This window comes from Caretta caretta, chromosome 6 (assembly GCF_965140235.1).
Source record: "Caretta caretta isolate rCarCar2 chromosome 6, rCarCar1.hap1, whole genome shotgun sequence".
Classification (NCBI taxonomy): Eukaryota; Metazoa; Chordata; order Testudines; family Cheloniidae; genus Caretta; species Caretta caretta.
Genome location: NC_134211.1, coordinates 49388030 through 49400268, shown reverse-complemented (window position 1 = coordinate 49400268; position 12239 = coordinate 49388030). Strand labels below are relative to the sequence as shown.

The 12239-nt window shown below is 40.2% G+C and overlaps 1 protein-coding gene across 1 annotated transcript; it reads left to right on the top strand.

The window, feature by feature from the left end:
- Positions 1-4115: 4115 nt before the first annotated feature.
- On the top strand, positions 4116-12193 carry LMO2 (LIM domain only 2). The gene is made up of 3 exons (XM_048855350.2): positions 4116-4438; positions 8279-8494; positions 11227-12193. The coding sequence occupies exons 1-3, from the start codon at positions 4398-4400 to the stop codon at positions 11444-11446; spliced, it is 477 nt and encodes a 158-aa protein (XP_048711307.1). The 5' UTR covers positions 4116-4397; the 3' UTR covers positions 11447-12193.
- The last annotated feature ends 46 nt before the right edge of the window (positions 12194-12239 follow it).

Below are 12239 nucleotides of genomic sequence, written 5' to 3'. Positions count from 1 at the left end.
GCACTCTGTACTTTTGTAGCATTCCTCATAAGGAAAGAAAAATGAATTAATTAAACTTGCATTCCATTGAGGGAGATAAGCATTTTACAGATGGGAAACTGAGGCACAATTAGTTAAATGACTTGCCCAAATGGTGCAAAAAGCCCGTCCTGATTCCCAGTCTCTTGCTCTGCCCACTAGAATACTGTCCTTCTCATCAGAATCAGTATTTATTGTCTACAAACCTGGTCAGGAAAAATTGAGTTGTCTCACGAAATCCATTACTTTGCTATGTGCATTTTCCTCACCCTAATAGAGCTGCTAGAAAACCAGTTCTTAATTAGGATGGTGAGAACTTCCTTACTCAGCTTTCAGTCAGTTAATACACTGGGATTTGGTGTTGAATCCAGCCACTGAAAGTTTAGGGGAAGGCACTTATTTTAGATGCTTATGGGCTGTGCTTAATTTGTAATGAAAGAGGTGCCAAGACTCAAGCAATATTTTTACTTTCATAACTGATGCAGCAAGCCCATAGGTGCCAGGACTATGAACTGCCAAGCCTAGAGGTGCCGGGGCTCAGCCCTGGCAAGCCCTGGCACAAATTAAGCACTGTTCATGGAAATTCCACTCAGACAAATCCTGCAGTCTGGTGCATGCCCACCAGTGCAGGATACTTCTTCCTGACAGTTTGTCTTTGTCTTCAGCCACTGTGCTGCCTGCAAAGTGACCTTCTTTTGGTTTGGTTTGAAACTGCACCTGCCATATGGAGCCTAATGTTACCTTGTGTCTTTGTAGTGCAGCCTATTTAAGGTACCATGACAACTTTAATCCTCATGCAGTATTTCCTGATTACTGTTTGTTTAACTAGATTGAGTTCAAGCAGCACTCTCTCACTAAGCACAGTGAAACGAACATTTGTTATCTTCCACACCAGCGAAGTGATCTGCTTTTTCCTCTGTATCCAGTTCTCTCCACCCTACCTCCTGCTGGCATCTTATCTCCATGGAGAATAGGGAGATTGAGAGAGCTTCTTCTTCTGGTTTCAGAGTAACAGCTGTGTTAGTCTGTATTCGCAAAAAGAAAAGGAGTACTTGTGGCACCTTAGAGACTAACCAATTTGTTCGAGCATAAGCTTCATCGGATGCATCATGAGCTGTAGCTCACGAAAGCTTATGCTCAAATAAATTGGTTAGTCTCTAAGGTGCCACAAGTACTCCTGTTCTTTTTGCTTCTTCTTCTTCTGGTGGTCATCATGCTTTTCCTTAGACTTGCACATAGGTGGTATCTGGAAGAATCATGTAACACCATCAGCACTTTCACAGGCTGTCTACTTAAGCAACTGAGCATATCACCTTCTTTAGGCATTTTGCCCAGGATCTTGAAAGCATGAGTCAAACCCTGTACCTAAAATGCATATACAGCCTGCTTCAGCTTCTTAGCCTATTAACCAGATGCTTTGAACCTTGTTCAGCCATTTCCAGATGGGAGAGGTTCTTATTGGTTAAAGGTTTGATCCTGCAGGGTGCTGAGTACTCCTGCCTAGTCCAGCAAAACCTTTAAGCAGGTGCTTAACTTTAAGCACAGTAGGTGTCCAATTTACTTCAATGAGCCTTCTCTGCTTGGAGGCCAGCTTCAGGCCTGGCCTGAGGTGGTTGACCGATGTCAGTGGCCTCACAGCAGTGCTCCATTCCTAACAGGATTGAACGCTAAATGTTTCTTTCAAAAGTTGTCTACCCATTGTTAGGTTTGCGCTGAGTGATTTTTCTCCTTGGCTGGACTGTGTCCAATAGGCTCTTCCTGTAAATATGTGCACTGTTGTGGGTTTTTTAAATAAATAAATAATATTTATTAGAAAAAAAAAAGAAAAAGACTTTTGGAGCTAGAACTTTGAATATTGACTGTCCTTGAGAGCAATCCCATCTAGAACATTTTACTTCACACATGCAGTGATAAGGTTATTTTCACAACCAATCCATGCTTTATTAAAAAAAATTAAGCTACAAAGTTGTATGACCTACTGCTGGACATAATGCAGGCAGGTGCAAATGCACAATAGTATGTAGAGAATAAGAAGATACAGTGGGCTAAATTCCATGCTCAATTACTGCTTTGCAACCCCACTGACTCTGGCATTTTATTAAGGATCTAGAAATTGCACAAAGTTAACTGAGGCCAGAATTTGGATCAATATATTTATTGTAAAATGTTACATTTCTTTCAGTTTGGTCCTGCAGGGTGCTGAGCACTCTTGCCCAGTCCAGCCAAGCCTCTAAGCACATGCTTCACTTTAAGCAGGTTGGGTGTCTCATTAACTTCACTGAGTCTTCTCTGTTTAGTAGCCAGCTCCAGGCCTGGCCTGAGCTGGTCTGACTGGAGGTCAGACAGTGGCCTTATAGCTGTGTTCCATTCCTGGTAGGATTGAACCCTTGGTGTTTTACTTTTTTTTTTTTAATTAAAGTTTTAAAAAGCAAGTCCTTACATTTATTCTTGGTCCCCCTTAAAATTCAGTTACTAATCCTTCAAGCCATCTTAATAAAGTCCTGGGCAGTTTAATTATTCTCTCTTTCTGGAAGGTTTACTTTTTGCTCCTGATCATAGAGTTAATATATCTGACATGAAATATTTATCACACCATTCCATCCTGCGGATGAAGACTAAGTGCTTTTTCCTTTAGTTAAAAATGTTGGATTATGAATGTGACTATCATACTGTAAGTGTAAAGTGTATCGGACACATTATATTTAAATAAAATGGATGGGTGTTTCCTAATGATCAAAGATGGCTTCAGAGATTTCTTAGGGCCTGATCCAATCCCCCTTGAAGTCCACAGGTGTCTTTCAGCTGACTTCACTGGATTTTGGATCAGACCCTTAATGTTTCTGTGGTGTTATTGCCCCATTGACCAAAGAACTGGATCAAGGGGTTAATAAAATGAGACTGGGGTAATAAAAATAGGCCAAATATATTCCTGAAATGGGAATCAATATATAAGTGAACTAGTTCTCTCATTCTTCACTCATATGTTATTTCTGATCTTTCACATTGCAATTACTGGAGCAGATGGTCCATCTAATCCAGTGCCCTGCCTCCAGCAGTGCCCAGTACCTAATGCTTCAGAGGAAGGCAAAATGCTATAATTGCAGTAGTAGGTTTAATTTTACTGGTGTAAATCACTCTGCTCCAGGATGCACTGCAGAGAACCATCCTGCCTTGAGGGAGAGTAAGGGGTGAAGACTGCCAAGGGATGGGGAGATAGCTGAAATGGTCACATAGGTTCCCATCTCTAGTGTTTATATGATTAATTACAGATCAATAACCTCCCACTCCAGAGCTTTTCTAGCTAATTAGCAGCAAACAGCAATAAGGTATACATTTGCTATATTACCCATCATGAACTAGGTGAGGATCAATTGTGCTGATTCCTGATGACTATCAAACCATAGAATAAAAGAGACACAGACCTAGCTGAGTTGGACCTAGCTGGCTCACAGCTAGGTAGAGAATAATAGTAATATTTAGTTCTTACATAATGCTTTTTATTCTTGGACCTCAAAGCACTGAACACACACAGCGAGAGGGAGAGAGAAAGATGCCATTACCCTAGAGTCCTTTTGGTAATATATGTGGTTCAGGTGCTAGTAAAAATAGTACTGGGTACTTGATACACGCCCAGAAGATCGTTTTCAGGCTGCATATGTTTGTTCGCTTGCTGCAAAACTATATCGTAATCTTAAATTGCACTGGATTGTGAAAATGCAAAGTCAGCTCCCCAGCACGGACTCTGTGGCGAGGGTGCTACTGGCCCTTTAAGAAGCCAACTCAGTCGTGATGCTGCTGTTTGTATTGCTAAATCCCCAGGAGTCCAGTTAAGAAATGGGCAGCTGTCTCTTTAAGTGTGATTTCCTTCTATTGTATTTGAATCGTGATCAGGAAAAAGGAAATGAAACCAGAGACTCGGGGCTGAGCTAAATAATAATAAGGATGATGCTGATCTCTGCATCTGCAGCATATGCACCTATCTCAGTCTAGAGCATGTACAGAGCTGTCCAGGCAGAAAGCATAAGCAAAGCAAAGAGGACTCCAGGGTAAGCAGCAGTGACAGCGGAGACAGTCTATTTCCATCAGTGATCTGAACAGCAGCAGCAGCTGGGGCTGCCCAGCCACGCAGCAAACAGGAGGAGCATTGCAAGGATGGGAGGTTAGATCCTAAGGGTCAGCCTTGCGGAGACATAACCCAGCAGCAGCAACAGCCCATATTTCTTTCTCTCTTTGGTGTTGCAGGAGGAAATCCTGTGAATGTCATTGGGGGGTGGAGGGGAAACTCAGCTGGTGAAAAGGCATCAGGAGCAGATAGCCTTTGTAGGGGCAGAGGGGGCAGATCCTACCACAGACACACTACAAAGGAACAAGCCCTGCCAATGTCATCAGCCATCGAGAGGAAAAGCCTCGATCCTTCCGAGTAAGTGGCCTTTTTTCATTCCTAACCCCCTCTGTGTTTTGATGGATATTGAGCTTCTCCAACAAATGGGCTTGAAAAGGACTTTATGAGCTTCAAGAGTCATTTGTTGTTGTTGTTATTTATTTAGTTATTTATTTTTATTTTGTGTAAGCACCAGTTCTAGGGAGATGCTTTGGAGATCTTGTAAAAGGTGGTTCAGAAATATACTAGGGCTGCTTTTACCTTTAAAATAATATCCCTGCATGCCACAAAGTCCAGAGCAACCCCCATCCCCTTCCAAACCCTGCTGCCATTGTAATATTACAACCTGGGTGGATTTGGTAGTGTGTCACTTTGGTGCATGTAATGTAATGGGGAGGTTTGGTAGATTTCATTGAGCTGGTGCTGAACTAGGCAACCTCTGTGGATATCAGTGTGCTACTCATGTGGATGGCAGCACCAGCCCAGAGACATTCAGTTCCCCATTTTGAGTTGAAACAAGAATATAAATTCTTCAGATTTCTCAGGTTTTGTGAAAAACCTGCCAGAATAAACCTCCTGTTTGAAAAAAATCTAACAACCCTTAGCATCAGTGCATTCCCCCTTCCCCACTTCTTGAGATTCAGTGATGCTGATGAGAATAATTCAGAGATACCGGGTGCATAATACTTTCCAAAGCTTAACTTATTTTCAGTCTCTGCTCCATGTTTAATCTGCCCAACCAGCTGACTAGACTGAAAGGTCAGAACTGTTATCTGATGGTATACAACTTCCACATTTTCATACTACAGTTTGAAACTTTCAAAAGATTATAATGGTGGTGTGTGAGAGGTAGGGGTTCTGTACATGGACCACAAATATATAAAGAATTGATACACAGAGGGCATGGGAGGAGAAATTTGTTCTCATTTGCCACCTTTGTGGATGAGGTTACATAAATTCAGTAACTGATGGTAGCATTATGATTTGGCTCTTTCAGTAGATTTCCTGGAGCCATCCATTCGTACACCAAGCACATGCAGGCACTTAATTGGAAGAGGAGTGTTAACTCAGCTCCATAATGTGTGGTGTCATTTCACTGAATTCCAGGGCTGTACATCTCAAGAGCAGCATTAGGCACATTACACTTGTCTGTGTCTCAGAGGCACTGTGATATTACAGAGAAAAAACACTTGTAAAATTCTGGTTTTCAATGTAAAACTTAAAATATTATTTCCCCCTATAAATTTAATTAATTTGGGCTTTGTTTCCTGTAAGTCATTAAGAATGTTGTCTTCTGAAGCCCTAATCTAATACGTGTAAAACATAACTCACACATGGTCTAAGGCAGTTAATATGTCATATCAGACATTTTGCATTTGTTACCGTTTTTCTCATTTCCCATTGATTTTTAAGGAATTATAATTTAACCTTCTAGGTACCTTTTTTTAAGGTTTCAACTACAAAGTAGTAGCAATATTTATTTATTTATTTACCTACTTTATGTTGTAGTGAATAACTGTTGGGTATGAAATCCAAGCACATAAAAAAGCAAATGCATGAAACAGAAATTCTATTAAAAATAAACATAGAATCATAGGTTCCAGCAGGGCTGGAAAGCAGCTCAAGAGATCATCTGCCAGAGTGTAAGACTGTAGTTCCTGACTTGGGCTTTGAAATAACTAACTCATGGTTCCTGATATTGGTGCATGTATGTGTACATCTGAACTCCCAAAAGAAGGGATGCATTTATTGTGGAAAAGCTGCTTCCTTATCTCCTCATATCCCTAAAATATTCATGTGGACCTGTAGGATTTACTGCAGGTAAACACAGTGCTTTGTTCTGTGGGTATAATGCCCTGTTCATATTATTTGGCTTATGTGTGTTGTTTAGTGCATTGATGTTTTCAAGCCAGCCTCACAGAAACATCATGCATTCCTTTATAGTTATATATGTGCTTGGATGGTACTCTGAGTAGCACTGCATGAAAAGCACAGGGCACAGAGGTACAGGCAGTCCTTGACTTTACGACGTTCGAGTTACAACAAACGGCACTTAAGGTGGTTCTACATTGACACCCTGATTCAACTTATGACTGTAGGTTTTGAGTTTATGATGCTCAGTCCCGCAATGGAGTAGATTGTGGTTCCGAGTTACGACGTTCTGACTTACGACCCAATTTTAAGGAACCAATTGTGTCGTAAGTCTGAGGACTGCTTGTACATGGTCTGAAATTCTAGAGTCAGATCCTTTGCATGTAGAAACTCCCATTGACTTTACTGGCAATAGTGGCTGGCAGGTGTGGACTGCAAGTCATAAGAATGTTAGGACACAGCTATATAAACTGTGAAGAGTGAAAATGGAAGTGCATAAGAGCAGATGCTATCTTATGACTGAATTGTGAAGTCAGAGGGAGTTTTGCCTAAGTAAGAACTGCAGTTGTTAGGATGAAAGTTCTGGAGCACTGTACATTTTTCAGACACTGAAGAAAGTAACTTTTGACTAGGAAACTATTTTCTCCAGTAAGTGAAGGTGGTAGAAAAATGTTCGTTTCCCTGGCCTGTTGAAAATGCTAAAAAGCCAGATTTCCTTCTGGCAGTGTAGTTACATTCTGCCCTCACCAGTCCAGTTGCAGCATGTAATAAAAGCAAATTATCCACAGATTGTGATTTCGGTAACTGAATAAGGTACTTAAGAATACTGGGCTAGATTCTACCAGCTGTTGAGGGCGCTGGCTCTGATTCAGGAATGCACTTAAACATGTGCATCTGAGTAGTTGAATTCAATGTGACGAGTCACATGCTTAAAGTTAAGCATGTGCTTAAGGGTCTAATCCAGTGGAGTCATATTTCCAGTGACTTCAATGAGCATTGCATAAGACCCTACATGCTTTGCTGGATCAAGGCCAGGGTACTCAGCACCTTACAGGATTAAGCCCATAGGTCATTCTTTTAATGTTTTGCCAGTAGTGTTTCTGGCAGAACTTGCAAAGTGATGCAAACAGGCAACAATGAGACTTTCTTAAAGTGTATTTGCAGAAAATTATGGCTTCATTCCCTGTATTAGTAGATCCATTCCTTCTTTTTCTTGTTTAAAAATGATGAGATGTCAGACTGGTATAGGAACAAAATACTGTGGATGAATATTTGCTCCAAAAAAACCTCTTAAGGTACTACCACAATACAGTTTTGGGACCTGAGTCTCCTCTCATCCACATGTGTATAAATCAGGAGTAACTCCTTGAAGTCAGTGCAGTTATACTGGTGTAAAACCAGTGTAAGTGAGATCAGAATCAGGCTCTTGGTTGCGTTGACCAGGAGGAAAAAAGTATTGTAGTAAGGTTGGGTGAAATTCTGGCACCCCTGAAGTCAAGAGCAAAACTTCCATTGAATTCCATGGGGCCAGAGTCTCGCCTGTTGTATTTATTCATTTTTACAATCTTGCTTATTTTATAGCAGTGTGGTGACTGACTTATAGTTGGGACATTTTTATTCTCTTCAGTAGAGGGCAGTAGTACACATATACAGACAATTCATTTACAACATGTTAAATGTGTTTACTGCAATGAACAGCGAGCGGTGTTGTACAGATTGTCATGTTTGCACCGCAGTCTTTGCACAAGAAGAAACAAAGAATTAACAATGTTTTAGCCACCTCTGGTGATTTCCTAAATATTAGGCTGTTCTGTTTTTAAAACAAATGAAAAAAGCCTACTCCTGCTCCCATTGATAAAAAGGAGGTGAAGGGGGCTGCCATTGATTTCAATGGGAGAATAATCTGGCAATAATTCCTATTCTAATTAGGCGACTGGTTTGGTTTTTTGCTTGTTTGGTTGAGTTTAAAGGGCTTTCCCTTCTCCAACAATTGTTTCATTCTCTCAGGGAACCAGTGGATGAAGTGCTCCAAATCCCCCCTTCACTGCTGACATGTGGAGGTTGTCAGCAGAACATTGGGGACCGTTATTTCCTGAAAGCCATCGATCAGTACTGGCACGAGGACTGCCTCAGCTGTGACTTATGTGGATGCAGGCTTGGAGAGGTGGGGAGACGATTGTACTATAAACTGGGCAGGAAACTCTGCAGGAGGGACTATCTCAGGTACAGAGCCTTCCTACCCTATACTAGCCTATCCTAACTTGCTTGCTTTCTGTAAATTCAGATTTATTGAGGTATTTAGAATGAAGCTAGGATCCCTAATGATGTTGCAGCACAAAAATCCATGATGAGATTATACTGAATAATTGATTCCTAAAATATAAATGCTGAGGGTAGTCACAGTGGTTGCACCACCTTTTGCTAAGTGTGCTTGCTGATCTGGGAAGCTAAGCAGAACTGAGCTGTGTTAGCACTTGCATGAGGACACCTTGAGTAGGTGCTGAAGAGTCAGGAAGTGTTACTCTTCCCTCTGAGTCAGTAATGAGCCAATGCCCCAGCATGGTTTTAGAGGAGTTGTACTTCTGCAGGTGTTGCCTTTCTGATGCAATGTATATAGTAACTGAGCCCTAAAGGATGAGTGCATATGAAAGATCTTCTGCCACTTTTGTAAGAACAAGGTATCCTGGTGTCTAGTCAAATTCCGTCTTCCACACTACAATAATACCACTTGGGAAAGAGATGTTTTGCTTTGCTACTCTCTATGTTGGGGAAGAGGGGTGTTTTGCTGTGCAATAACTGTGGTTTGAGTATCAGTTTTTAAAGTTCTCTAGGACCCTTCAGGCTGAAAGGTACGGTGCTGTTTACATTTATTATAATAATTATGGCCCAGTTCAGGAGAACTTGAAATCAATGTAATTTAAGCATGTGCATAAAGTTAAAAGCACATGCCTAAGCATTGTCCTGAATAGAATGGATTTAAGCATTTGCTTTAGTGTCTTCCTGAATCTGATCCTATAAGAGCACCTGTTACAATTTTTGCATTAGTAGATTCTTGCCCATCTTTCTACTTATAAATTTTGACAAAGCAGATGAGTTAAAGTTTTTAATATATTATTTCTCAATACCTTGATAACAAAGAACCTGTGTGTTCTTGATTACAATTAAAGTGTATTTCTCCTTCTACATCACTTGTTATAATGTATTCTTTGTGCTCTAGAAGCTGGTGGCATGGAATAAGTAGGAACTCCACATTTCCCCTCCTCCCCCAGCTTTTTAGGGTCTAGTTTTATATTGAACCTGATATTCCTTACACAAAACTTCCTTTAAGAGTGTAGGTAATTGGAGGGAGAGAGAGTAGAGTTCCTAGTAAATTTATCCCATAGCTTTTCCAATGGGAGTTTTGCTAGAGACTGGAGGTTGGACCCCAATAATGGCTTAAACTGTACATCTCCATTATATGAAACATTCTAACATTGATCCAGTCCCATGTGCACTTGCCAAATATTTACTAACTTTTTAATGGAAGAATAACAGGCCATGGGAACAAAATTAATGTGTTTTTTGTACAATGAGACTGCCTGTTTTCAGAAATGGAGCATTTCACAACCTTTATAAAATATTAGTATTACTTTCATTAGGCAGAAGTGAACAGCGACATCTCCTGGTGGACAAGAGAAATTATTTCTTTTTCCTTCAGAGAGCTGAGTCTAATAGGTTTTTTGTCTTTCAAACCTAGTAGGTTCTTGAAGCAGGCACAGCCTATGATAAACACAGTAAAAATATGGGAAATGGACTCACTAGTTCTAAAATTAATGCAGCAAAGCAGAGAACTTAAACACACAAGCAAATATTTCAAACAAATAATATTTCTGAATTTCTCCCTTTCTTATTAAAAATAATAAGATGTTTTCTGTTTATGTATTAATTATAGGGTTTTTAAACTCTGCAAGCTGCAGCCTACCGTAGAGGATGACATTACATTATGACACACAGCTGAATAGGTCATAGTGTTCCAGCTGAAAGTAGTGCATTTGTGAGAGGGATAAACATGTTGTGCATACATTAGAGGGTCCTTTCAATAGACAACCCAATAATTATGGTCTCAATAGGGTTTCTTAATATGGCTTAAAGAGCAATCCAGATCATAAAATCCTTCGGGCTAAAATGGATTTCCAGAGGGTCACAGAGTCCAGCTGCTGAAACCTAGCAGGAGTGCTTTCATGAGTAGAGAAACATTTGAGTTTAAAAACAATGAGAAGTCCAGTGGCCCCTTTAAAGACTAGCAGATTTATTTGGGCATAAGCTTTTTGACCCACGAAAGCTTATGCCCAAATAAATCTGCTAGTTTTTAAGGGGCCACTGGACTCCTCGTTGTTTTTGTGGATACAGACTAACACAGCTACCCCTCTGATATTTGAATTTAAAAGAATCTCAGATACCCTACAGAATCCTAAAACATAGCCTGCAGCATAGTGGGGACAAAACTGAGCAATGGCAAGATTTATCAATCAGCAGGTAATTTCTATTGATTGATTAGGAAAGATACAAGTGAAAACAAGTATTGAGAGTGGAAAGAAAGTATTAGAGTGGTTTGAATTCATGGTCTGATCTAGAGAGGTTCAAATCCCATTGAAGTTGTTCATTGCCTTTCAGAATTAGACCCTTACTTTGATCATAACAAATAAGTATATTCTTTTAAAAAATAGGTGACGCCCTTGGGTTCTTGGCAGGTCACCACTGCTGGATGCCACTGATGCTGGAAAGTTTTGAGTGTCCCTGCTCATTGGATTTCATCAAGCAAATGTTTAAACTTCTATATATCTTACAGTGCAATGTTAAATGTGGCAAAAAGCCAATATTGTGCACTTCTTTTGTTTCAGTTCTCTCTCTCTTTCCCCCTACCCTGCCTTTTCTCCAAGGAAACTTTGCATAACTCTTTGTTGTTGTTGTTTTAGACTCTTTGGCCAAGATGGCCTTTGTGCTTCCTGTGACAAGCGAATCCGGGCCTATGAGATGACTATGCGAGTGAAGGACAAAGTATATCACCTGGAATGCTTCAAATGTGCTGCTTGCCAGAAACATTTTTGTGTCGGAGACAGATACCTCCTCATCAACTCAGACATAGTGTGTGAGCAGGACATCTATGAGTGGACTAAGATAAATGGGATGATATAGCCAGGACATGCCTCATAGTCATCAAGAGGTATCTATGGGTGGCACAAATGCATAGCTGCAATGAGGAGATAATCACTCAAACTATGTGCTTTGTCTAAACTGGGAGGGGAAAGATCACAGCATAGGCCCTTTTCAGACAGTGCTACATAGAATCTAAACTACAAGCAATAGAAAATAGGCTGACTTCTATTAGCAAAGGCGTATTGACAATAACTGACATTTATCAGCCATGTAGGCGAGAGTTGGGGAACAAATACATTGTGATAATGGATTCTTATAACTGGAAATGCAGTAACGACTTGTTGTGTAAAGAGACATTATGACTTTGACACTCGCAGACTAGGATTGTGCAATTGATTTTTCTTCCCATCTTTTCTAGTTACTCTGTTTAGACAATAGTTTCCAATGTAGACATAAGGAAGGACACAGGAGATGAAGAGTCAGTCAGAGTCTCCAAAGCCTTAAGCTTTGTGCAGGAGAGAAAATGGTTCTTTTGCATGGAAATCTCCCCCTCTTCCCTGAGAATGAAAAGTGCAACATCTAGCCCCAAACAATTCTTTCAATAAATTCTGATGAATAGCTGTTTTCAAGCAGCACTGTTTGAAGGTGAGATGCTCCACAGATCATTTCTATACAAATATAAATCTAAAGAGTTGTTCAACTATTTTATTAATTTAGATTATATCAATAAACTATTTGTTGTGTGTAGTAAGAACCTGAATGCTTTAATAAAAACAACAGAAGGTTTGAGCGTTGTTATTTCTTTCAATAATGTACAACTGTTTGGACTTGA